This window comes from Artemia franciscana, chromosome 1, assembly GCF_032884065.1.
Source record: "Artemia franciscana chromosome 1, ASM3288406v1, whole genome shotgun sequence".
In the NCBI taxonomy this organism is placed as follows: domain Eukaryota; kingdom Metazoa; phylum Arthropoda; class Branchiopoda; order Anostraca; family Artemiidae; genus Artemia; species Artemia franciscana.
In genome coordinates this window covers 58,288,797-58,316,065 of record NC_088863.1, presented here as the reverse complement: position 1 = coordinate 58,316,065, position 27,269 = coordinate 58,288,797, and the positions used below count along the sequence as shown (strand labels likewise).

The following is a 27,269-nucleotide window of genomic DNA, read 5'->3' as shown; positions in this document are numbered from 1 at the left end:
CCAAATTTACAACGAAAATGATTTGCTTTTAGAGATACAGGCTTCACCTGTGATCAAACTGCCTTGGTTGATTTTTCAAAGTCAACAGATCATTGTTTGTCAGATCAGTGAGGTCACTAAGCAGAATTAGCATATTTGCCCAACAGGAGTTTTCAAAATTTGGCAAAAATAGTCGGCACTCCCCCTGGCAGCAGCGACATTGACAGTAGTTAGACAACTTTATATCGAACTATGTTGGTGGGTAACAAAAGACCTGACAAGTAAGTCCAAAGTTATATGGATTTTTATGATGATATCATAATTATAGGTCAATGGGCTCTAATGGTTGCTTTTTGTGCGTGAAATTTCAAAGGTTTCGTTTTTAGACCTAATATCATTGGGTTTTATTTCCTTTTTAATGAAATTCTCTGGTTGATTTTTTATTGTGACAACTTGGGAAAACTTTTTCTAGCTTCGGTCATATTTTTCTCTATAGTTTTCTTCAGAGTGTTCACTTATGCGTTTAGTTTACTTCTGATATCCATTTGATACTTTCTGTTGGTTGTTGCGTTTTCTGTTTTTTGTTTTCGCATTATTAATCCGTTTTTTTGGTTGGACATAAGTAAAATAGCAATAGTAATGGGCGTTCTTCATAATCCTTTAGCCTAGTAGTCACCATGGATAAAATGTCTTTAAATCTTTCTGTGCATTTTTCTTCTTCTTCCTGATTTCTAAAAACAAAGACAAGAAACCCCTTAATTACAATTAGCGAATGTCTAATCCTCCTATAAGACGAAGAATTTGCATGTGAAAGTATTCAGGTTGTTGTCACACCTGCCAAACCCGATCAAGCAGCTGATCAAGCAGCAAAAGACGAAAAACACCAATAGAGGTTTTAAATCTGTTTCTAGACAATAAATTCTGAGACCTCATTTTCCATTAAATGGCGGTTTAGTCACGAAGACGTTAGTCACTTCGCTACATCAGCTGGTGAAGTCTGTGTGTTCGTAGGGATACTGATTTTTTTTTCGGGCTACAACAGATTTTATTCCCTAGGAGTTTATTAGCTAGTCGATGAGGATCTTGGAAATGACCTGGTCAAGTAAGCAATACCCAGAAATCAATTTATGAAGATAAAAACGAGAGCATCCACTTCGTTGACAACAATATAGTATAAACTTTTACAGATCAGCGAGTTTCAAAGATGAAGCCCCTCTTTGACTTAATCAACACAAACTTTAAGCAGTTTTGAATTTTCTCTCAGTATCTATCCATCGACGAAATGGTTGTGGAGTATAACGGAAAACATAGCCCGAAGCAGTTTACCCGAGTGAAGCCCATTCAATTCAGACATAAACCATGGGAGGACTTCAGATGGCTATTGCCTTAAGTTTCATCTTTATTCGGGGAAGGATCCTAGTGCTTTATCTAAGGCTACTATAAAAAAAGCCCTAGCGTTTTGATTCGTGAAATGACTTCTGGAGTTTGCTGTGGGTGGTATATTTTGACAATTTCTTTACAAGTCACCAGCTTTTATGTGATCTGAAAAGAGCTGCATTTCAAGTGATCAGGACGTTTAGAGAAAATTAACTGACAAGGTACCCTCTTTCTTAAAACAAGGATTTTAAGAAGGAGGAAGGAGGAGCGTATGATTATCGTTTTAATGCAGGAAATGATATATTGGTCGTAAATTATACGGTAACAACGTTGTCTCTGTTGCATTAAACCGTCTAAGTCTTGACTAGACTAAACAACAGAACAGCTGCCGCATCAACTCAGGCAATACAACCGGTACATGAGTGGAGTTGATTTATATGACTGGCTTGTCGGCCAACGGCCAATAGGCTGTGTCTATTAGAGGAAATAAAACGGATTTCGGCTGTACTAGCACGTCTGTTTAACATGGCTGTCATCATTGCTTGTACATTATTAAACATGATGGTTGACAATGAAAAGGAAATGACTCTTGCTGATTTTAGACGGAAGTTCACCCCATGTCTTCTGAAAACTAGTTACAGAAGAGGGGAATCAAGGGCGTCTGTTAGAAGGAAGGCCAGTTTCTGTACCACCAGTCGGAACCCGATATGATGGACCCGCATACTTCCTGGTGAAGCATGAAATTCGGCAACGATGCCCTGGCAAGAACCACAAGAAAAAGCCTCAGAGCTACAGAGAGAAACACGACGTCACCCTGTGCACTGGCTATTTTGCATCTTTCCACACTAAATTTTGATTTTTTTTAGTTTTGTACTGAATTTAATTGAATCTTTGGCAATAAAAACAAATTTGAGGAAATCATATATATTTTGATACGACAAGAGCCCACTGTATAATAAATAGGACAGTTTATATCGGAAACAGGGGACAATAAAAATCTGCAAATGAATTTTCGGCTTACTTATGTGTTAAAAAGAAACTAATGAACTACGACAAAAAAGGAGAGCCAGAATGTCGGGCATTTTTTCTCGGTCCTAGACGGGTTAATAATTTATACACATATACATTCAAAAATTGAACAGGAAATGTTATCGAGAGTATTGGGCTTTAAGAATGAAAACACCTTGACTAAATGTATTTAATTTAAATAAAACACATTATGTTATACATAATATATTATTTTATAAACCAGTGCATTTATTACTACAATAAATATATTGTTAATTGCTAACCGACTATAATTGTTAGATTTAAAATGCTATAGAAGATCCACTTGTCAAACTTGAGCATCCATGTTTGGAGCATTGTAACATAAATTGAAGGTTTTGGTTTATTTCAGCTGACCTTCTTTTTTTTGGAAAGCAATGGTTTCCACGAACAAGGCTAACTCTTTTCTTACTATTCGGACTTTTGATTTCGATATGTTTTTTAATCAGGAATACACAGCTTAACTTATGTTATCTGTTTATACGGGATAGAATAAATTTTTAAAAAGGATAAACAAAAACAAACCTGCATTAACCAGGTCACCGCATTCAGTATCATAAGCTGCTGCTCGCAATATGTCCTCTAAATCATGGTACTTGCCATCGCGACTCCATTCTTCCAGCATGCCCATCTGTAAGTGAACCATTAAGAAGTTAACTTTGTTGAATAAGGAAAATAAAAAAAATGGAAATTATGTGTATAAAGTGAAAACAACTCTGTATATGAAAAATAAAATCACTCTCTACGATGAAAAAATTAAGTGTATATATCTATACAAGACTAAAAATCAAACAGTTCGTGGTAATAGTAACCAAAACTCTAAAAAACAGGAATTTGATACTAATAGATGCATCAAAAGCATTGGATTTTTATGCTGACTTTAAATTTATAAGTTTCATCAAATTTAGTCTTAACAATCAAAAGTTACGAGCCTGAGAAGATTTGCCTTATTTTGGGAAAAGTGCCCCCCCCCCGCTTAAACGCCATAGTATCTTATCGAAAATCACACCATCACATACAACTTATCAGAGAACCCTACTGTAGAAGTTTTGACGCCTATCTACAAAAATGAGGAGTTTTGTATTTTTGGCCAGAAAGCCGATACGGGTGTATGTTTATTTATTTTTTTTCCAGGAGTGACTGAATCGACACAGTGGTCCTAGAATGTCATGAAAGTGCTTATTTTAACAGAAATTAAAAGTTCTAGTGTCCTTTTTAAGTGACCAAAAAATGGGGGGCATCTAGGCCCCATCCCAGGCTCATTTTTCCCCAGAGTCACCCGATAAAAATTTTGAGATACCCAATTTGTTCAGCATAGTCGAAAAACCAACTTACTATGTTTTTGGGGATGACTTACTCCCCCAAAGTCCTCGGGGAAGGGGCTGCAAGTCACAAACTTTGAATATTGTTTACATATAAAAATGGTTATTGGGAAGTGTACAGACGTTTTCAGGGAGATTTCTTTCTGGTTGGGGGAGGGGGTAGAGGGGAGGGGGTTGCGTGAGATGATATTTCCATGGCAAGTTTATTATGGGGGAAGAGATATTCCATGAAGGGGGCGCAGGATTTTCTAGCATCCTTTAAAAACACAATGAAAAAATAAATATGAAAGTTTTTCCAACTAGATGTAAGGAGTACCATCAAAACTTAAAACGAACAGAAGCTATTACCCATATGAGGAGGTTCATGTCCTCCTAAATACCTAGGTCTGTACGCTAAAGTTTTTTTTTGTAATTTCAACTATTTATTCTACAACCTTTGTGATTCAGAGGTCATTCTTAAAGAATTAGGATAAAACTAAGCTTTAGTATAAAGAACGAGTTATCGACAAGGGGGCGAACCCTCTCATATACATAATAAAAATATACGGATATAGAAGCTCGTTACGTAAACTAATTCGTAAGCTACATATATTTATTACTAATAAAAATGTTCGTAAAATAAATTAAAGTTCTAGTTGCCTTTATACGTAACCAAAAATTTGGAGGGCAAATTTCTCAAAATCCCTTTTTTTCTCAAAATCATCTTTTTTTTCGTCCAATCAAAACTATGAGAAAGCCATTTAGCCACAAAAAAAAATTATTATGCAATTTTTGTTTTAATCATTTACGTGCGGAGAGCCAAAATCAAAACATGCATTAATTCAAAAACGTTCAGAAATTAAATAAAACCAAATTTTTTCAATTGAAAGTAAGGGGCAAAATTAAAACTTAAAACGAACAAAAATTACTCCGTATATGAAATGGGCTATTCCCTCTTAAACGCCCCACTGTTAACGCTAAATTTTTTTTTATTGTTTTAAAAAGTAGAGTTGTTAGCAAGAGTCAAACTTAAAGAGGCAATTAAGAGGGAATATCCCCTTTCATATACTGAGTAATATCTGTTCGTTTTAAGTTTTAATCTCGCTCCTTACTTTCAGTTGAAAAAACTTATTTTTTATTTAGTATAAAGAAAGATTTATTAATGAAACAAATAAATAATGGCAGCATTCCTTAAGAACCCCACTTGTTCCTATTAACGAAACAAATCAATTAGATAGAAAATGAGAAAAAGAAACAAAACAGAGCTTTGCATCAACTACAATAGCCCCAAAATAACCAAAATAAATGTTAAAACAAAAACCATTTTTTACTTCCAGAAACTAAATAGCCATGTAACAGGAAATAGGATAACAATAATTAAAATCTACAATTTAACAATTAAGCAATTAAACATACTGCAAAAGAAAGATAGGAAAACAAAAAATAGCTTGCTTACTTAGGTAGTACCTGGAGTTTAATTTTATCAAATACAATTGTTCTACGATGGTTGTGTTTTTAAGTCAGGAGAAACAGAGAACATAGGGACGTTCAAGTGACATTGCTGACATTGCCACCACTAAGGATCGTAACCATTTTTAGAAGACTTTACATACCTCTGAATGGCAAATTAATGGTAAACAATTGGTAAATTTTGAATGGTAAATTGAAATGTTTTATCAATATACTTTCCTCTATATTTTTCTTTCTTTGTATACACTGCGTATATTCTTGTTTTAGAAGAAAGTTGTAACGAAGAAGAAGTTTTTTGTTATTTTCACTTAAAAAGCTTATTAGTTTTTTTTACGATTTTTTAAATTTTTATTATTTTTTATTTTATTTTTATTAATTGATTAAGGAGACTTATTGTCTCCTTTGCGAGGAAAAAAGATGTTTCTCCTTTTTGTGTGCGAGACGTGACGGACCAGTAATTGGAAAAATTGAAAAATGGTAAGAACGACCACTATAAGAAGGGCTTCCAGCAGAAGGAAGACACCTTAATAAGGAGAAATGCAATTTTATTTATGGATGATTTTTTGGCGTATATTGTAGTTTAAAGTGTTTCATATTTTGCTGTTATTCAATAATAAAAAAAGTGTAGGTGGTACTTGGGTTTCAATTAACTTTTTTGGAAGTTGCTTTAAAAGTTGTTGAGGGGTGGAGGTGCGATTAAAGAAGAAAACCAAACAAAGAAGTTAAATGAGCAAAAAGTAAACGAATAAGATAATTTCGCACAAGCAAGTGTATTTCCAAGCTGCAGCTGGTGAGTCAGTGGATTCCCGTGCAGGGAACAGGGAGGGGTGGCAGTAACTGCATATGTGTAAGAGGGTTGGGGAAATTACCTGATAAAAACTTCCCCAATAAAATTAGCAAATTATAATCGAAAAATTTATTCAGAACAATTAGAAAATTAAAATCTGAAAATTCTGTTGATGAAATAGACCACATCTCTAGCAACGCCAACGTCAAGACCAAGGATATTGAGCAAGAAGGATTTAAAACAAACTATTGAAACGTTTGTCTCTTTTTTCCGTAAATTTTCTTCGTTTGCCACGGTCAAAAGAAAATCTCTTTCAACATTAAACTATTTTCAATTTCAAATTCAAAAACAACATTGTTTTTTAGATTTTCAGCGCTTGTTCGAGAGGATCAACTCTTGTCCTTCAATAAATACAGACATTCAGATAAGATCCAGGCTGAAGGATTCTAAAGTTACCAAGAAGTAAATCCTATCACAAATTTAGAATTGGTGATTTTATTTGTAAAATACAGTTTCCCGAATTTTATAACTTCTACTATTGGGCTAATTTATCACAATCCACTCTATTAAATTGACTTCCTTTAGCAAGAACTGATTTACACACGAAGTTCTCATAAGAATGACCTACTTGAAGAGTTTTTGGAAGGAGATTCAGATGATATAATTTGGCAGAGGGACTAACATCCTGTTCCGCCTTTCCAGAAAGAAAATCAACATCCACCCATTGATCTAAACTCTTAATGACTGGTTCATATAAAGATCTAAAATGCTCCATTTGACATTTGACAATGTTTGAAACTTTACTTCTGTCTTCGCCAAACTTCATTCGAAAATCTCCTTAAAAAAGAAAAAGAACTTGTTACAGTTGAACCTATTGCCTTTAATCTCATATTCAAATCGATTCACACACAGTGTTTTCATAAGAATAACCTTCCTGGAGGGATTTTGGAATTAGATTTAGGTGATACAATTTATCAGAGATACTAACATTTTGTTTTGCTAATATGATTGATTGAAAGTTTAATACACTGCTTAAAAATAAATTGGTTTTTAAATGAATTCACAAAGAGACCCTACCTTCCAGTTGTGGGTGACAAAGACCCTAAAATGCTATCCTATCACCTTCATAATTTTATGCATTCTCAATTTACCCAAAATAAGAACCACCCTAATATACAACATTAATATGCAAATAGTAATCCAAAGAGACTGTATTTACGTTCATTCAGCTCTGTATTTCATTGAAGTACAGCGTTTCACAGCCTTATCCCTGGAATTGGTGCTGAACGTGTGGAATTCGTACCCCCGAGAAACCAGTTTCACCATTTTATTAATTGTATTAGCTCTAGGACCTAAGTGAATTAGATTAAATTGATTTTAGGCTGATGGAATTGAGTTGATGGCTGATTATAGGGTCAGAGTCATGGTCTAGATCTTTAGTAGAATATCGGTCCAAACTATCGCGAAATCAAAAACTATCAGCAAACTTGATTGTGCCAATTACTACCGAAAAGAAACATTTTAGGCTTCAGGGAGAATTGGTACAACTCCATCCATTCTAAGTTACAAAAAATTGTTATTTTATACGAAAGTAAGGAGCTGCAGTTGAAACTAAAAATTCAAACAAATTACTCAGAAGATAAGGGATGTTGCAAATAATAAAACTGTTTGATAACTGACTAATTCCTTACCCATTGCATTTCAAAATATATCCCTGACACCTAATTAAGAACAGGGAGGCATTGTGTTAAGAGAAAAGAACAGCCGCTGACAATAAGCATTCTTTTTAGTAAAGGGCAGGTCAAGTTCTTTTGTTGTCGATGTATGGCAATCTTTGATCGTTTTGAAGTCTTAACGTCGTTCTTCACTTTCATACAAAAATAAACTATAGTATTAGGAAAGAAAATAAAAGAAATACGATGGATAACATGTCATCCTCTTTTTTCTTAAAAAGAAAAAAAAACAAATGAAACAAAAAATTTTTTTTGTTTTGTTTTTAAAACAAAAAAACAAAATAATTTTGTTTTATTTTCTCAAATAAAACAAAAAACAACAATAAAATGTCACCTCTGTACGACAAACTGGCCAAAGTATGGTATAGTCTTTCTTCGGTGAATGATTCAGGAAGTAGGAGTAAGCTAGCATGAAGGGCGCTATACAGATTTTGCTCCAAGGCCATTTTTATGTCTCCATCGTCATAATTTTGAAGGACCAAAACAGGTTTGTGAAGTCTGCCGCTTACATATAAGGAATTCCAATCAAGAAGATCTTCGATAAAACTTTCACGTGAAACTACGCCATATTTTATCACCTACAAGCAAAACTGTATTTTTCCCAGAAGAATAAGGTTTTAATAAGCTAGATACATGAAGAGAATTGCAGTAAAAAATGGAAACTTCCATATACATTTTTCGTTCTTTATACAAATACACTTTCTATCTACAACTTTTACAACTTAGTAATTACATATTACTACTTTTTGCACCATATCCATGCAATGGAAAACAGGAAATCAACCTAAATATAATCGTAAATATAAATAAAGAAATAATATTAAGTCAGACGCGAGGCTAATCATTTTCTTGTATGACGCTAGATTTATAATACTTTGTTATTATTCCAGTAGTAATTCAACCATCCATTTAATGGCAACTTTCTATAAGCTATTAGAAATGCCTTAAATACTGTTTCTTGTTGGATTACATTATGAAAGCATTTCTACCATGGTAGATCTTTTTCAGTTTTTTTTTTTTTTTTTTTTTTTTTTTTTTTTTTTTTTTTTTTTTTAGTGTTACTTGTGACAAATTTACAGACACAAACCGATTTTCATAATGCTATATTTTTAGCATTTAACAGGCGTACGTTTTTGATTACATAAAACATATGCATATATTTTCTGTTTACAAATGCACAATACAATTTTCATATTTTCTGCAGTAGGATCATACAGTAGGATCATTAACTATATCATTTTCGCTTTTGCCTTGACTCCAAATTTATGCATTCAGCTCGTTAAGGGAGTAATGCATGAAGGCCTGCTCCTTCAAAACTTAGCTAATTCCTGATTTAACAGATGGTTAAGAGGGGTAGGCTACATCAAATTTGGTTGGCAATAATTACAAGATATAACCAACAATTTCGTTGAAGGTTGACGGCCAGTTCCCTGTGGTAACCTACTCTAGAGTTCTACAAGAGTGTCATATAGGTTCTACGACAAGAAGTGACTACGGTGAAACTAGAAGAGTTACACAATTTCCTTACCCTGTACATCAAATTGAAAGTACTGCCCAGTGTCAAAGTATGCTACTTCGGTATATATGCTGCGCTTGGTCCGAAATAAACGTCACTTGGTGGAGGAAATGGCACTCCAGCGTGTACAATAGGCACCAGAGAGAGCAGAATACCATATTGCATGCAGGCTTGTATGGGAAGTGTAGTTAACATTAAGAGTTCCAAAAGAATAAAAATTTGATAAACGTTAGATCAGCGAGTAAGGTCAATACATATGACCAAAACGTAGGGTTGACTTTTTACTGGTTATTTAGGAAATTAGAATCCAAAATTGTAATTTTTACTAACTTAGAATAGGGAGGTAGATTCGACATTTTCTATTTATCTTGAGCAGGCCGAAAAAGATGATAATTTTTAAGCAATGAGGAAATTTTCTTTGAAACTGGGATCACTCTATCTACAGACACCCAAACTTCCTTAAGTGCATCTAGTTTGGAGTAAGAACCCTTTTCGGGTAAAAGGTATAAGAACGGATGGGGAGGGTTAAACAAGCAAAACATAATTTTGGAATTTATATCAGGTTCTCAGTAAAAAAAAATATCTTACAGTTTAAAATAGTAGGAGTAGAAATATTCGGATCATTCAAATTACATATAGGCTACAATTTTATAAAAAAGGCAATTTACTGTTAACAAAAGGACTGTTAGACTTAAGGACTGCACACGGGATTTGAACATAGCCCAACTCGCTAAATTATACGCGGAGGAGCTTACTTGGGATGTAGACGCTGGTAATTTAGTTTGACTGAAAGGTAAAAACAAACAACACACTATCAACAATCCATAGATTGAGACCAGGATTACACCAGATAGCACCGAAAATAAAGATAAGACAGTTGTGAGTTGATAAAAAGAACAGAAAAAAAGTTATACAAAAAACAGTTACAAAAGAACAGAAAAGATAAATGGTTGAAAAAAAAAGAGTTGGTACTTGAAAAAGAACACTAAATTAAAAAATATACCCACTGCATTATTCACAGGTACTAATGTGTTGAAGTAGATTTTGGCAGCACCAAAATTTTGGACAGCAGTTACAGCTTTAGATCCCATGTACCTTAAAAACGAGTAATGTTTTGGATTTCTTTCTATATTGGCCGTGTGCCAGGAAAGTGGGTTTTCAGCAACAAAAATTAAATCAACCATATTGTCCTAAAAAAAAAATAAATTGCTTAGTCAAGACTATTACGAGGTTAAACGATGCAGTCAATGTAGCAAAATTAAAATATAGGTTTTTAAAGAAATTCGTATTATTTGTCACAATTAAAGCTTTTTTTCCCCGAATTTAAAAAAAAAAACAAAAAGTGAAAAAGTCAGGTTTAAATGAAAGACTACTAGGAAACAAAGAAATTCAGTTTAAAATAGCTCGAAAATCAAATCACAAAAATGATAATTTTGCACCATTCCTGACCAGAAAAAAATATATTACTATGCAAGTACAGGCTCTATTCTGTTTTCTTTTCCCAAGAAATAAAACAAAAAAGGTGATCCGGTCTTTGTATTTTGTATTAACCTGTTCTGGTCTATTCCCGTTTTTCAGTAAGCCTTTTTTAACTCCTGATTTTGAGAAGTTTCGAATGTGTGAACTAAGACAGAAGCTTTAACGAAAAATTTTAGATTATATTTTGTTAGCTCTGGCATAAAAATAATTGAACCTACATTGCTTACCAAGTTCCATGGAAGCCCTTACAAAAAACAATCAAAAAATGTATAGCGCATAAAAATTAACAATCTGGAAAACATAAGTAAAAACTGTACCAAACTGGTAAGCATATATACGAGTGTAGTTGACTGTACTTCAACTTGAGGCTGTAGTATCTACATGTAATATATTGAGTGTCGGGGGAGGGGGAGGGGATCACCTTTTCCACATTATTCAAGAAACCATTTGGTCATTCAATTAAAATACTTTACAATTCATTCTTAATCAGTTATTCACATCTAACGGTTGTTTCTAAAATGTGCCTCGTGTATATGCTAATCAAAATTTAAATCTTGAACTGTACTGTACCCAGCGGCCCCACTTTCTTAGCGGCCCCACTGAAAGCAATTCGTCTCCTGTTCTCCTAAATTAGGTTTGAGTAGAGAGAAAGAGGAAGAAACCAGAAGTGGAAAGAGTTCATCTTGGGGCTGCATAGAGTCAATATTGCGTTTGTAATAAGAGGGATCAAGTTTAATCAACACACGTATTAATTACAATAAACAAAGCGGCCTAATTTTCAACGGTCGATGTTGAATTATTTGAGCATGCCAAATATATCTATGCTTAGACAGTAAATCTGAGAATAATTTTTTTTTTTTTTTTTTTTTTAAATACCATTTCGAGTATTTCCGTCTGTCTAATAAGAGTATGATCGGGTTTGTAGGCAATATAGAGCTAAGGGAAAAGACAACAGCTGCAGACTAGTTGAGAGTTGTTAACTAATATTTTTTTATTTAGTCAAATATCGATTACAAAACAAAAAAAGGGATTGGGCAAAAAACTCTTAAATTATAATTTTTTTTTTGTCGGAATAAAAAGTTCATTATGGGCTTGTCTATTTAAAAAAAAGGACATACAATATATCTTGCAATTAATTACCAATTTGTTCTAAAAAGACAAACATGGTAATATATACTAGTTGTCCCCCCTCAATGCCCAACTCTTCACGCTAAAGTTTTTATTGTTTTAAAAAGTAGAGTTGTGAGAAAGAGTTAAACTTTAGCGTAAAGAGTGGGGCTTTGAAGAGGGGACAGCACCTTTCATATATGGAATAATTTCTGTGTAATTTCTGTATGGAATCTTTTTATTTAATTTCTGAATATTTTTGAATTAATACAGGTTTTGATTTTGGCTCACCGTAAATGAATAATTAAACGGAATTTGCATGTTAATTTTACTTTTTTTTTGGCAAAATGGCTTTCGGAATATTTTGATTTATTTAACCGAACAGTCCGTGGTAAAAAACTGTAGTAAGGAGTGTCCCGGCTCAATAGTAACCGAAACTCTAAAAAACGGAGTATATACATCAATATATACATCAAAGTAATCAGATTTTTACGTTGATTTTAAATATATAAACATATTATTAAAACTATATTATTAAATATATTATTAAATATATTAAATATATATTCATCAGGTTTAGTTTTACCTATGAAAAATTAGGAGCCTGAGGAAATTGTGCCTTATTTTCGAAAAAAGGGAGAAACATCCCCTAAAAGTCTTACAATCTCAATGAAAATCACACCTTTAGATTCAGCGTATCAGAGAACCCTACTGTAGAGGTATGAGCCTGATTAGAAGGAATTAGGAGCCTGAGGAAATTTGCCTTATTTTCAAAAAAAGGGAGAAACATCCCCTAAAAGTCTTACACTCTCAATGAAAATCACACCTTTAGATTCAGCGTATCAGAGAACCCTACAGTAGAGGTTTCAAGCTCCCATCAGCAAATATGTGGAATTTTGTATTTTTTGCCAGAAGAAAGATCACTGATTCGTGTTTATTTGTTTGTTTTTTTTTTCCCAGGGGCGATCGTATCGACCCATCGGTCCTAAAATGTCACTTTATCATTTTAACGAAAACTAAAAGTCCTAGTGCCATTTTTAAATGAGCAAAAAAATTGAAGGGCAACTAGCTCCCTCCCACGCTCATTTCTCCCGAAGTCACCGGATCAAAACTTTGATATAGCCATTCTTTTCAGCATAGTCGAAAAACTTGATAACTATGTTTTTGGACGACTTAATCCTCCACAGTCCCGGCAGGAAGGACTGCAAGTTATGAACTTTGCCCATTTTTTTATATATAGTATTAGTTATTGGGAAGTATATGTTAAAATGGAAATCGTTTTTCACCGAACAACATACATTTTTTTTGCGTTTTTAGTGGATGATTCAAAATGATTTTGCAATTTTGTGTTTCAGCAATCTAACATCAATCAAAACAACCCTCTGACTACCCCTTCATTTTCAGCAGTTTTTGCGATATCATTTTTTTTTTAATGATGACACGCCAGGGCTAGTTCATGAAAACAACAAAATAGAGTAGCCAGGATAATTGGTCTCAACATTGCACATTTTTTAATCTTTTTTTTGTGATCTTGCAAGTTTAATTACTGGTCAATTAGAAAGCTATTGCCTTTCATCATGATATTTGAAGTCAGCGAGAGAATGTTTAAGGTCAGTATATGGACTCAAAACTAAGCATCCAAGAATTTCATTTGAGCCTTTACCGGTCTAAGATTTGGCACATAGGAAACATTGTTTACAGATTACACCTTTTTTTGAAGGACTGAACACCAACCATAAAGACTGTTGGAGCCACGTACTTTGAAAATACCGGTGTTTTATCACTATACTGTCGTAATTCGCCTTAGCTATTTTAGGGAATATATAGTCCTTTCCTGGTTTTCAGTGCCTACACATAAAGTCCAACTTTCGAGAATCAGAAATCTTGTCAAGGTTTACAAAGCGCACTCTTGACCTTTTTTCAAGCAAGAATGGGCAAAATGAGAAAGGTGTCTTCTGATTGTTGGTCTATTTCATGAAAGGGATTATTAATGCTTTGGCTTATAAGTTATTCTTATATTTTAGGCAAACTAACTTGAAAATCTAGTTAATTTAAAAAATCTTTAAATGAAGCATTTAAAATCATTCCTAGATTAAAACACAAAATAAAAGATTTTTTTATCCAGTGACCAATAAGTATTTTATATGGCTCTCTTAATCATCATTGCTCACCTTTTTTGAACAAAACAGCTAAGGGTCTTCCTCTTAAGTCCTCCTACTTTCTGCTAATTTGACTGTTTTTAAACACAGGCGTTCTGATGCCTTTTCATTCAGACCGTGACAAAAAAAAAAAAAAAAAACGATCTAATTCACATTCTTACGTCCCATAGAAAACTAAACTGAACTGTTTTTCGTATCATTAAATTTTAAATGAGTTTTCAATTCTTGAAGACTTCACAGTTGCATAATTGTCAGCCAAGGTTCATATTTTATTTGATTCTGTGAGATAAGCAAGCTGAAAAGAGGGTTAAAAAAACAAGAGCTAAGAGCTCATATGGCACTTGTGACGAGGCGAGAAGAGCTAAGAGCTAAGAGATCATATGGTATGAGCTCTAACAAAATTCTATGAATCAATAGATTGATTTAAAAAGGAAAATAAGAGGCTTAATGCCGGTCAGGATTTAAAATAAGAGCTCTGAGTCACGATGTCCTTCTAAATATCAAAATTCATTAAGATCCGATCACCCACTCGTAAGTTATAAATACCTATTTTTTCTAAATTTTCCTCTCCCTTTAGCCCCCCAGATGGCCGAACCTGGGAAAACGACTGTATCAAGTCAAATTGTGCAGCTCCCTGAGACGCCTACCAATTTTAATCGTCCTAGCACGTCCAGAAGCACCAAACTCGCCAAATCACTGAACCCCTCTCCCAAGCTCCCAAAGAGAGCGAATCCAGTACGATTCTGTCAATCACGTATCAAGGACATTTGTTTATTCTATCCACCAAGCTTCATCCCGATTCCTCCACTCTAAGTGTTTTTCCAAGATTTCCCCCTCCAACTGCCCTCAATGTCAAAAGATCTGGTCGGGATTTGAAATAAAAGCCCTGAGACATGAATTCCTTTAAAAATCAAATTTCATTAAGATCCGATCATGTATTCGTAAGATAAAAATACCCCAATTTTCACGTTTTCCAAGAATTCCGGTTTTCCCCTCCAACTCCCCCCAATGTCACAGTATTTGGTCGGAATTTAAAATTAGAACTTTAAAGCACAAGATCCTTCTAAATATCAAATTTCATTAAGATCTGGTCACCCTTTCGCATGTTACAAATCCCTCAATTTTCAAAATTACCCTCTCCCCCCCCCAATTCCACCAAAGAGAGCAGATCCGGTCCGGCTATGTCAGTCACGTATCTTGACAGGATTCTATTCTTGCCATCCAGTTTCATCCTGATCTCACCGCTTTAAGTATTTTCTAAGATTTCCGGTCTTCCCAACTGCCCCCCCCCCTAATTACGCTTGATCCAGTTGATACTTAAAATAAGGGATCTGAGTTACGAGGTCCTTCTAAATATGAAGTTTCATGAAGATCCGATCACTCCTATAAAGTTAAACTCCTAAGTTAAAATTACGTCATTTTTTCTTATTTTTCAGAATTACCCCCCCCCCCCAATAGAGCGGATCCGTTCCAATTACGTAAATCACGTATGTAAGACTTCTGCTTATTTTCCCACCAAGTTTCATCCCGATCACTCCAACCTAAGCGTTTTCCATGATTTTAGGCTCCCCCACCCCAAACTTCCCCCAATGTCACCAGATCCGGTCAGGATTTAAAATAAGAGCTTTGAGACACGATATCCTTCTAAATATCAAATTTCATTGAGATCCGATCACCCGTTCGCAAGATAAAAATACCTCATTTTTCTAATTTTTTAGAAATACCCCCCCCCCCCCCCAAAGAGCGGATCCGTTCCGTTTATGTCAATCATGTATCTAGGACTTGTGTATATTTTTCCCACCAAGTTTCATCCTGATCCCTCCACTCTAAGTGTTTTCCAAGTTTTAGGTTTCCCCCTCCCAACTCCCCCCCCATGTCACCAGTTCCAGTTGGGATTTAAACTAAGAGCTCCAAGACACAATATCCTTCTAAACATCAAATTTAATTGAGATCCGATCACCCATTCGTAAGTTAAAAATACCTCATTTTTCTTATTTTTCAGAATTACCCCCCCCCCCCCCCAACTACCCCAAAGAGAGCGGATCCGTTCCGATTATGTCAATCATGTTTCTGGGACTTGTGCTTATTTTTCCCATCAAGTTTCATCCCGATCCCTTCACTCTAAGTGTTTTCCGAGATTTTAGGTTTTCCGCCTCCAACTCCTCCCAATGTCATCAGATCCGGTCGGGATTTAAAATAAGAGCTCTGAGACACAATATCATTCCAAACATCAAATTTCATTAAGATCCCATCAACTGCTCATAAGTTAAAAACATTTCATTTTTTTCTATTTTTCCGAATTAACCGGCCCACCACTCCCCCCCCCCCAGATGGTCAAATTGGGAAAACGACTATTTCTAATTTAATCTGGTCCGGTCCCTGATACGCTTGCCAAATTTCATCGTCCTAACTTACCTGAAAGTGCCTAAAGTAGCAAAACCAGGACCGACTGACAGACTGACAGACAGACCGACAGAATTTGCGATTGCTATATGTCACTTGGTTAATACCAAGTGCCATAAAAACGGAAAATGAACCAAGGCCTCAGAAAATAGGAGACAAAAACAAGCAACTATTGGTGAACAACAACCCGTTATTGCGTCCATTGGCTCATCTGCAATGATCTTCTCTTATTCAACAAAGATTTTATGGCAAATTTTGTAGTAAAATCGAGCAACAATCATACGAGTTGTTTTTTTCTCAGATAGAATGATAGGATTAGAAAGTTGGTATTCATAAAGCAGCCACCGTAACTCTAGTTCTAGTATCTTTTTTCATTTCACCCCATCTTCACCAAGGAATTCAACAACTCTCTCCTTTCTGTGTATTTTCCATTTGTGAAAACAGATCAGTTAGACAATCAATATATCCAACAATTCGTGGTAAAGAACTATTTCATTCTGAATGTCAAATCATTATCGAGTATTTGAAAAAGTGAAAAAAGGAAAATGAGTGTATAAAGCTGCATGAAAAAAAGCCCTCTCATTAATAATCGCTTAAAGTGGGATGGTTTAGCAAGGAATGAGATCATACAAGTACCTTCTATTCTTGCCTCAACAGCCGGAACAGTAGGAGTCAAAGCACAATTTTCATCGCCTACACGCACTCTTTTTGAAAAAGAAGAATTCAGTGATTGTTGACAATTTAATTTCACCATTACCATATCTGTCAATAAATTTTCTTTTTTTAAATATCACTGAATCACTTGATTTCTTTTTAAATATTACTTAATCACGTCAAGTCAAATCCCAAAAACAAAGCTTGTGCAGCTTTTAACCAGGATTGTCATGGATATTAAAAAAGTAACACATTTTATACTATTTTGTTTAAGTAGTGGGCTAGTTTCAGTCCTAAATTGGACACTTATAATCCTTAAAACCGACTTTAACTATTTTGTGTTGTCTTCAATTTTTCGCTTCGTTTTGAATCCACTATTTGAGACTTTCATCCCATTGTATGCTTCACCGTGACAGATCTGGCAGGAGTTTTGAATGCATTTATAAATGTTATGTGATCAGCAAGGTAAATATTTTCAAGCAAATGAGTTTAGTAACATATCTTGCACTGTGAAACCCAACTATCAAGCAATCATCGATCGACCAGAGTTGTATAAAACAACATAATGAACAAGTTGTACCTCTATGACTTGATGCTTATAGATCTAATCTTACTTTTTAATGAAAGTTCGTGGTTACGAACTGTAATTAAGGAGCAACACTGTTTAATAGTAACCGGTACTCTAAAAGGAATTTTAATGCCAATAGACATACCAAAAGAGTTGGCTTATTATGCTGACTGCAAACAAATAATTTTCATTAATTTGAATCTTACCCATCAAAGGATACGAGCCCGAGACAATTTGTCTGATTTTCAAAAACAGGGGAGAAAACCCCCAAAAAGTCACAAAATCTTAATTGAAATCGCAGCTTCAGATTCGGCGTATCAGAGAAACCTAATGCAGAGGTTTCAAGCCCCCATCTGCAAAATTATATAGTTTTGAATCTTTTGCCTGAAGAAAGATCACAGACGCGTGTTCATTTTTTTTCAGGTGTAATCGTACCGACCCAGTGGTCCTAAAATGTCAGGAGAGGACTCATCCGAACGGAAATTAAAAGTTCTAGTGCCCTTTGTGAGTGATCAGACTGGAGGGCAACTGGGTCCCTTCCGACACCCCTTTTTCTCAAAACCGTCCTATCAAAATTTTGAGATAGAAATTTTGTTCAACATAGTTGAAAGGCCGAATAACTATGCTTTTTGAGATAGTATGACCCCCCCACAGCCCCTGAGAAAAGGTCTTTAAGTTATATATTTTGCCAATTGTTAACGTAATGTATTCGTTATTGGCACATGTGCATACATTTTTTGGGTGGGGGAGGAGCATTTTCTGCTGGGGGGGGGGGTTCATCGAGAGGACTTTCCAAGGAGAGGAATTTTTCAGGGGAAATTTGGCGCTGAGGGAATTTGCCAGAATTCCTACACGAAATTCTTCTCATGTCTTGCTATCTCTTTGTCGACTCAATTTTACTCGTTGAGATGTTATGGGTACAGGGTAAATTTTCACCAGAATCGAATTCTCAACAGGATATATCGGTGAGGAGGAGGGATTTTTTCGTAGGTGGAGTCAGAGTTCCAGGCATTATTTAAAAAATGACAAGAAATTAAATAAAAGAACACATTTTTTTTCAACTGAAAGTAAGGAGCAGCAGTAAAACTTAAAACGAACAAAAAGTGCTACGTATATTAGGGGAGAGGGGGCTGCCCCCTCTTCTTCATTTCGCCCTTTACACTTTAGTTTGAATTTTGTCCCAATTCCGTAAGAACGACTCCTGATACACAAGGTTCGTTTAATTAAGACAATAAGAAGCTTTTATAAAAATAATACAAAACTTTAACGTATAACGCGATGTGTTGAGGAGGGGAAAGCCCCCCTCATATACTTAGTAATTTCTGTCCATTTTAAATTTTAATGTTTGCTCCATATTTTCATTTGAAAAAACTTGTTTTTCTTTTATGTTTTATCACTCAGAGCATGCATAAATATGCTAGTGAAGCCCAAAAGTAAAAACTAACAAGCTTTTAGTTACAAAGTTTTACACTTTTAAAAATTTAAGAGACACTCTTGCTGAATTAAGGAGGGAATTACAACACTCGGCTGAAGACATGAGACAAATCTCAAAGGTGTAGGATCTACAGATATGCAAAAGGAAAAAAAAATCTGTTAAGGGAAGAATTTTTATTGTTGTGCGGCATTTCCGATATATTATCGACGTATACAAGCTAGAAAACATGCAACAATGAGCATCATAACCAAACGCAAATGGAAATGATGCAAAACTAAATCTGCAGATAAAAGATAAGTGACATTGGGAATCACATTGAATTGTAAACTAAAACGAGGTAAAACGATTGATAATTCTGTATACTACTACTACTAATAGCAATTAACTGCAGCCCCAAGCGGCCTGAGGCCAACACTCCTAGGCACGCTCCTCCTCCACACCAGTATATTTAAAGCCTCCCACTTTACACCCTCCCAAGAAGTTATTCCTTAAATCTTTTCTTAAATCATCCTCCATCACAACCAGGGATCATATACTTTTAGACATTGGCACAAGGACGATAACGACAAGGGTGATCTTTAGCAATCCCTTGTACTTCCTCCACAGGAAGTACAACACAGGAAGTTCTCTGATTGTAGCCCTAGAAAGTGGCATTGAACCAAATTTTTTGAACAGCTTACTGTTTGAAATACTAAGTCGGGCATCCAGACAATGCATTAGCAATTTCTCTGGAAAACATCAATCAAATTATTCGTCTTTCGGAGCACCCACACTTCAGAACCATACTTGACTATTGTAGCTTCCGATATTCTAATTTTGGTTCTCAGATTTATATTGTATTCCGCCAAACTTTTTTCAACTGTGAAAAAAACATTTTGGACCTTGATTATTCTACTTTGAACATCTTACACTGCACCCACGGTCTTTACTAAAATATCACCATAGGTAAGTGAGGTTGTCCAGCAGATCGAATTTCTCCTTACCCAACATCACCTTCATTTAACTCTAGTTTTAGCGCATTAGTCCTTCCACCATTTGTTTTCAAACTTAATCTTCTACCCTGACCTCCCCAAATATCTTAAAAATGATTCATTTTGCTAAAAGTGTCATCTAGGATGCTCAAATTATCAGCACAATCTAAACCTAAAAGTTTTTGACTTCCCCAGTGGATTCCATGTTTTCCCATTACCTTTGTTGTGCCAACAAAGTCCACCAAAGTCCACCAACATGATCCATATAAATTGGGAAAGAACGGAATCCTGTTTAACTCCTGATTTAACACGAAAATAGCTACTAACCTAATTTCCTGCCATAACCACAGCAATTTTTTTTTCGTAAATTGCACTAATCAGTTAATGTATTTAACTGGTACACAATACAAGGATAGGACCTTTGATAAACCTTTTCATCAGCTGAGCAAACGTTCGCCCATAATCAATTAAGCTGAAGAATAAAGCTGAAGAATATAAGTCGGGTTCTCACTTATATAAATCAAAGAGGGGAAATTTGGTCGACTTATCCTTTCTCCTTCCTAAAACAACACTGTTCTTCTCTTAAAACTTAATCTACAGCATCCCTAAATTTAAAAAGTATCATCATATTAAGTAATTTACTTCATACAGGAACCAAGCTTAGCCTTCTATAATTAACACGCTCGTGTTATCGAGCGTGTTATCACGCTCATCTAAGTTTTCCTAAATTGCCTAGGTTTTCCCCCTGTTATAAAAACCATATTGACAATTTTCAGCATTTCATCTTTACCTTTACAGAAACCGTATTTACCGTACTCTCAGTACCTGAGGTCATTATTCTTAATCATTTTAGTACTATCACTTATACAACTCCTTCACTTCCAAAGTATCCCAAAATTGTTAATTCCTTTCCATATCTTTCCCTTTAACTCTGTCACGGTTTAGCTCTTTCTCAAAATGCCAATCTCTTTTTAACACTTTCCCTATAACTAATTGCAGAGTGATCCTATCTTTAACTGAAACACGTCCAGATTGACTACTCCTTTTCAATTTTTGAGTATGTCTGTAAAATATTTTATTATTATACCATCTGATTGCATCTTCCAGACCTTCATCACTTTTATCAAAGGCTTCAATTTTACGTTGTACAAACCCCTCCTCCTCTATACTAAACATTAAACAGTCTCAATAATATTTCTAACTGCGTTTCAAACTTTCGTCCTGTAAACGCCATCAGCGATTTCACAGACTATTTCACGAAAATTATTCCATCTATTTTCTGCATTGTCAAAATCTAGACTCTCCATTTTTGTATTAGACGGTTCCTGAAAAGTTTACCTCAATTTCTCATTCTTGAGTCTATCAGTGTTATAGCTTCCCGGTAGGTAGTTACACTTCCTATATTTCAGCTTTAGATTAACCCTAGACACTACTAGACGGTAATCTTTACTTTTAAAATGAATAAAACCATTCCTATATACCCAAGCCTCTTGAATCAATCCTGCCACTCTTCGGTTTCAGATAACTCCTTAAGGTTAGCCACTTCACCATTAGGGGAAGGGGCTTACCTTAATAAGTTAAATTGATTAAGCTAACCTTAATCACCATTTTGGATTAGATATCAGTAAAAAAAATTCGAAATTTCACATTTTGTAGATAGGAACTGAAAACTTCTAAAGTAAGGTTCTCTAACTTAGTAAATCTAGCAATGTGATTTTCACTAAGATCGTTTGAATTCTGGGGAGTGTTTCCCCCTTTTTCTAAATCAGGTAAGTTTTCTTAGACTCATAGCATCTTAGTGTTGACATTGAGCTTAGTGAATTCTATGTCTTTGAAATCAACATACGAATTCAATTCGTTTGATATATGAATTGTTATCATTTTAGTATTTAGTTCCCATAGATTCCCTTTCTAGAGTTTCAGCCAGAGCCAATCTCTGTTTTGTTTTCTTTTTAGCTGAAAACACGACACTACATAAAAATAAAAAATATTGTGGAATTTTTTTTATTCGGAATAGATGACAAAGTAAGAACTTCATTTAGTTTAACAAACATCAAACATTATTATTTAAAGAAATACACCTTTTAAACTAATTAATCTGTAGCATTCATTCCATATCTATAGTGAATAGTTTTAGCAGTTATCCCTTCTAACTCAGCTAATCTTCCAAATATAATCTGAGCCGCATCCTTGGCATCATTATAATCATGTAAAAGTTTTATATATTTATCATAGTCGTCAAACTTGAAACCTTTCTTTATATACTCATCTATGTCTCTGTTAACCTGTTCCTCATCAACTAAGTTCTGTTTCTTTTCAACAACAGCGTTTTGTTTCAGTACTGGCGATTGAAACTTTCTTTTTCGAACTATTTCTCTTGATGATTTGAGCTTAGCTGGAGTGACATGAGACGTTTTGATTGCAGTACCAGGTTTTTCAGCAGCCATCGATTGCACACTGTTTGTCACTGGGATTTCAGAATAGCCCACTGACTGTGGAGAAGAGCAATTGTCCAGTTCTGGGATAGGCGAGGTAGTCGAAGGATAATTGAAAGATTCTTGTTGAATCCTTATTAAAGCCGTATTCGCTGTCCCATCGATTTTAAACGAGCTAGAAGTAGAAGGCAGTAAATTCTCGTCATGATCAGACTCAAAACTACGCCTAGAAATTGTAGATTTAGATCTCACTAGATTTACAGATACAGAAGCCTCACTGGTTTCATGGTCCATCAACAAAGGAGAACTAAAGCCTTTCCCAGAAGAAGAACGTGAGAGTCCAACTCGCTTTAGCTTCGGTGTTCGCGACATTTTGGTGGCACTTCTATATCCTTAAGATCACAGCTAGAAATGAAATTAAATTGTGTTAAAACCGTGTATGTCTGAGTGTTTAAAAAAAAGTATTTTGAGAAGTTAAGCTCCCTGGATGTTCTTCTACTCTAAGTGGTAAAAAACCATATAATATGACACTTGAGCCCTATAATCAAGGATAGTTTGTTTCTATTGGTTGGGAGGTCTGAAACATCTTAAATTCTTTCTTATTTTTATTTTGACTTTTTGTTTTCGTATGTACAAAGAAAAAAAAAATAAAAATTCGATGCTTATTAAAAAATTGCCTTCTTCCATAGGAATTTTCACACGAAATAAATTAAAAAAAAATTCTTCAACGATTCTTCATCTAGTGTGAACTATTAACCTAGTTTACTAGCCCTACAGACATCAATATTTGTTTGCCTTTCTTTTACACGTGACCTTTAAAAGGAGAAAAATATCAGACTCAGAAAAAGAAAGTATATATATATATATATATATATATATATATATATATATATATATATATATATATATATATATATATATATATATATATATATATATATATATATATATATATATATATATATATATATATATGCGTACACATAATAATGGTAGTCTGGTGGACCTTTTGACAAGCGACACATCTGACGTAGTCAAATGCCAAAGAACACAGGGTGCCGTCAGTCTGGGGAGCTTACGTTTAAATAAAACCTCATGCAGCATCCGAATGAAATATGAATATTCTTAATAGTTATTCATATCCACGGTGTCCCTGGTTTTAAGCGATGCTCGCTCGCATCAAAAGATGGTGGTGAGGCCGATAACTGACCAAACTATCCGAAACCACATCAATCAAATAAAAACATCCTTTGAGGGTTTTGTTGGAACATAAGATCTAAGAATAACCCTAAGACTTAGTGGGTTATCTCTTAGATAACCCACCAAGTCATTGCTTATGAATTGCATGAATACAGAGCAGATGTCGTTTGCCTTTCCGAGACGAGGATCGGAGGTGTTTTGCCCTCAAATATACCCACAGCAAAATCAGAAGAGAAATATCGATTTCTCAACTCAGGAGTGCAGGATGGATCCGGATTCCATGGAATGGGATATGCTCACCTTTTCAGGTCATTGCACACTTCCATTGTTGGTGTCTATTAGCCCCAGAATCGCCCTATGCCGCTTAAAGGGCAGACTAATCATTGAAAGCATCACGGCTTTATATAGGTATACGCTCCCATCCGTGATGCGGCCAAAGACCGAAAAAATTCAATCTACATGGAACTGGAGCGTACAGTAGAAATTTGTCAAAAACGGGACTACCTCAAAGTAGCAGGATACTACAACAACCGAGTTGGCGCTACTGACCAGTCACTCCATGTTGTGATCGGTCGCTACACGTATGGACAAACGATGCAAAAATGGTGGGCGAATCACCCAGTTTGCTCGTGACCATCAACTAGTTGTTGCAAACTCTCTGTTTCATACACAGGACTTCACAACTCGTCACATGGTTCTCTCATAAAAATGTTAGAGCAGCCCAGAGAGATTTTATTCTAGTCAGGAGAAGATAGCAAAACCCTATTCAAGACGTCTATGCCTTGAGGCCAGCCTGTGCTGGATCCAGAGCAGGTCACGATCATACCCTCTTGGGACCAAACATCCTTCTCCGCCTTAGCACGGGGATGAAGGAGATCCCAAAGAGAAGACTGAGCATCGCTAACGACGATTCTGATCAAACAAAACAAGAATTTTGCCTATATGATGTCCTCTTCACTGATGTAAAACAACCCAGAGAAATATGGCTACAATGAAGTATTTCGTCCAATTCCACCATTGAAGTTGCTTCTGATATGCTTGGCTACTACCATCCCTCTAAAAAGAGCAGGATTTCGAAAATGATCTCTAGAGTTTATTGAAGAGAGACGTACTTCAAGCCAACCTGGCAAACATTCGAGAGCTGAGCTGAGAAAGCGCATCAAGCAAAGCGCAAGAAAAGACCACACCCGTCACTGGGAAGAAGTCACTTATAAACTAGAAAAAAAAAGTGCGAAATCACGACTCAAGACAAACTTATCAAATTCTTAAAGAAGTTACTGGAAAAAAAGTCCTCTGCACGAAACTCTGCCAAGGATAAACAAGGAAATGACATAGCGGACTGTGCCCAAAAAAGTCGAATGATGGTTATACACTTAAGCAAACTTCCAAATCAAAACGTAAATGCGAATATAGAAGCAAAAAATACACAATCCTCGGCGTCGAAGTTACCGTACGATATAAACACGACAACGTCAGACCTTAAAATCGTCACGAGGACAATATTACCTGAGATTCCATGAGAGTGAGCACCTACGATTTCCAAAGCTTCTCTCCACCTGAGTGTAAATCAGTTACTGCTGTTTTTTACAAAATATGGAAAACCGAGTATTTCCAAAAGGACAGGAAAATTTCAGTCAGCCTACCGGTTAAAAAAAAGTCAAAAAGATAGAGAATGCTAACATAGAGGAATACCTCTCAATGACCTTGTTGCTAAATTCGTCGCCCCCATTCAACTACATTAATTCCAAACAGCGAGAGATAGACGAACACAGGGAAACCAGTCCGGATTCCGGTCTGGCAGAGAATGCTCGGATCAGATTTTTGCCCTCCGCTTGATCATGCAACAATGCAAAAGGTACCACCTCCCCCTCATCAATATATTCTTAGACTACATTACCGTCTTCGATTCATTTGAGCGACGAACCTTGTGGAGGATTCTCCTTGAAGATGTCAATGCAACAAAAATTGGTCGACATGTTGGAAGCCTATTACAAAGGACATGCATCCCGAGTCAAGTGCATGCAGAAGAGTCGTCATCGTTTGTCATGGAATGGCTCGCGAAGCAAGGCTGTAAGCACTCACCGGTCCTCTTTAGTTCCTGTTTCGATTGGATCCTCGACCACATTCTACGGATATTTGAAGAAATAGTACTTGGCAGAAATGGCAACTTGACGGGCCTTGACCACACTGACAACGTGAAACTTCTCGTGGCGGTACCAAATTCTGCCCACCAAATGTTTCACGAAGTCCCACACTCTCAGCTTACCTCAGAATACGAGTAAACACAAAAACAAGAGCTAAGAACTCATATGGCACTTGTGACGAAGTCGGAAGAGCCAAGAGCTCATATGGTATGAGCTCTAGCAAAATTCTAAGAATCAATAGATTGCTTTAAAAGAAAAATCAGAGACTTAATGCCGGTCAGGATTTAAAATAAGAGCTCTGAATCACGAGGTCCTTCTAAAAATCAAAATTCATTAAGATCCGATGACCCACTTGTAAGTTAAAAATACCTCAAATTTTCTAACTTTTCTTCTCGCTTCAGCCCCCCCCCCCGATAGTCAAATCGGGGAAAACGACTTTATCAAGTCAATTTGTACAGTTCCCTGACACGCCTACCAATTTTCATCTTCTTAGCACGTCCAGAAGCACCAAACTCGCCAAAGCACTGAGCCCCACTAACTAACTCCTCAAAAGAGAGTGGATCCATTCCAGTTACGTCAATCACGTATCTACGACATTTATAAGCGTTTTCCAAGATTTCCGGTTTCCCCCACCAACTCCCCCAATGTCATCAAATCTGGTCAGGATTTGAAATAAGAACTCTGAGACATGAGTCTCTTCTAAATATCAAATTTCATTAAGATCCGGTCACCCGTTCTTAAGTTAAAAATGCCTCAATTTTTCAATTTTTCCAAATTAACAACCCCCAGCTCCCCCAAAGCGAACAGATCCGTACCAATTATGTCAAGCTCGTATCTATAACTTGTGCTTATTCTTCCCATCAAGTTTCATCCCGATCTCTCCACTCTAAGCGTTTTCCAAGATTTCCGGAAAAATTTTTGTTTCCCCCCTCCAACTCTCTATGTCCCCGGATCCGATTCGAATTGAAAACGGAGCATCTGAGAATAAGATTCTTCTATGTATCAATTTTCATTAAGATCCGATCACCCATTCGTAAGATACCTTGATTTTCACATTTTCCAAAAATTCTGGCTTCCCCCTCCAACTCCCTTCAATGTCACCGGATCTGATCGGGATTTAAAATGAGAGTTCTAAAGCACAGGATCCTTCTAGATATCAAATTTCATTTAGATCTGATCATCCGTTCATAAGTTACAAAAACCTCATTTTCCCTAATTTTTTCGAATTATTCCCCCCCCCCCCCAACTCCACCAAAGAGAGGGGATCCAGTCCGGTTATGTCAGTCACCTATCTTGGACTTGTGCTTATTCTTTCCACCAAGTTTCATCCTGATCTTTCCGCTTTAAGCGTTTTCCAAGATTTCCTGTCCCCCTCCTAATGACACTGGATCCGGTCGGGATTTAAAATAAGATATCTGAGTTTCGAGGTCCTTCTAAATATGAAATTTCATTAAGATACGATCACTCTTTCATAAGTTAATAATACCTCATTTTTTCTAATTTT

The 27,269-nt window shown here is 35.7% G+C and overlaps 1 protein-coding gene across 3 annotated transcripts in view; it reads right to left on the bottom strand.

The window, feature by feature from the left end:
- Nucleotides 1–27,269, bottom strand: part of LOC136031878 (phosphatidate cytidylyltransferase, mitochondrial-like) — a 72,300-nt gene that overhangs the window by 5,838 nt on the left and 39,193 nt on the right. For 2 of the 3 annotated variants that reach the window (XM_065711823.1, XM_065711832.1), the window contains exons 3-6: nt 10,218–10,400; nt 8,029–8,272; nt 6,590–6,798; nt 2,929–3,034 (exon numbers count right to left, since the gene is read on the bottom strand). In XM_065711823.1, coding sequence (XP_065567895.1) covers nt 2,929–3,034; nt 6,590–6,798; nt 8,029–8,272; nt 10,218–10,400 — 742 coding nt within the window. Of the gene's footprint in view, nt 1–2,928; nt 3,035–6,589; nt 6,799–8,028; nt 8,273–10,217; nt 10,401–13,967; nt 14,109–27,269 lie in introns of those variants that run through there. The other variant, XM_065711841.1, reaches the window with a different exon arrangement.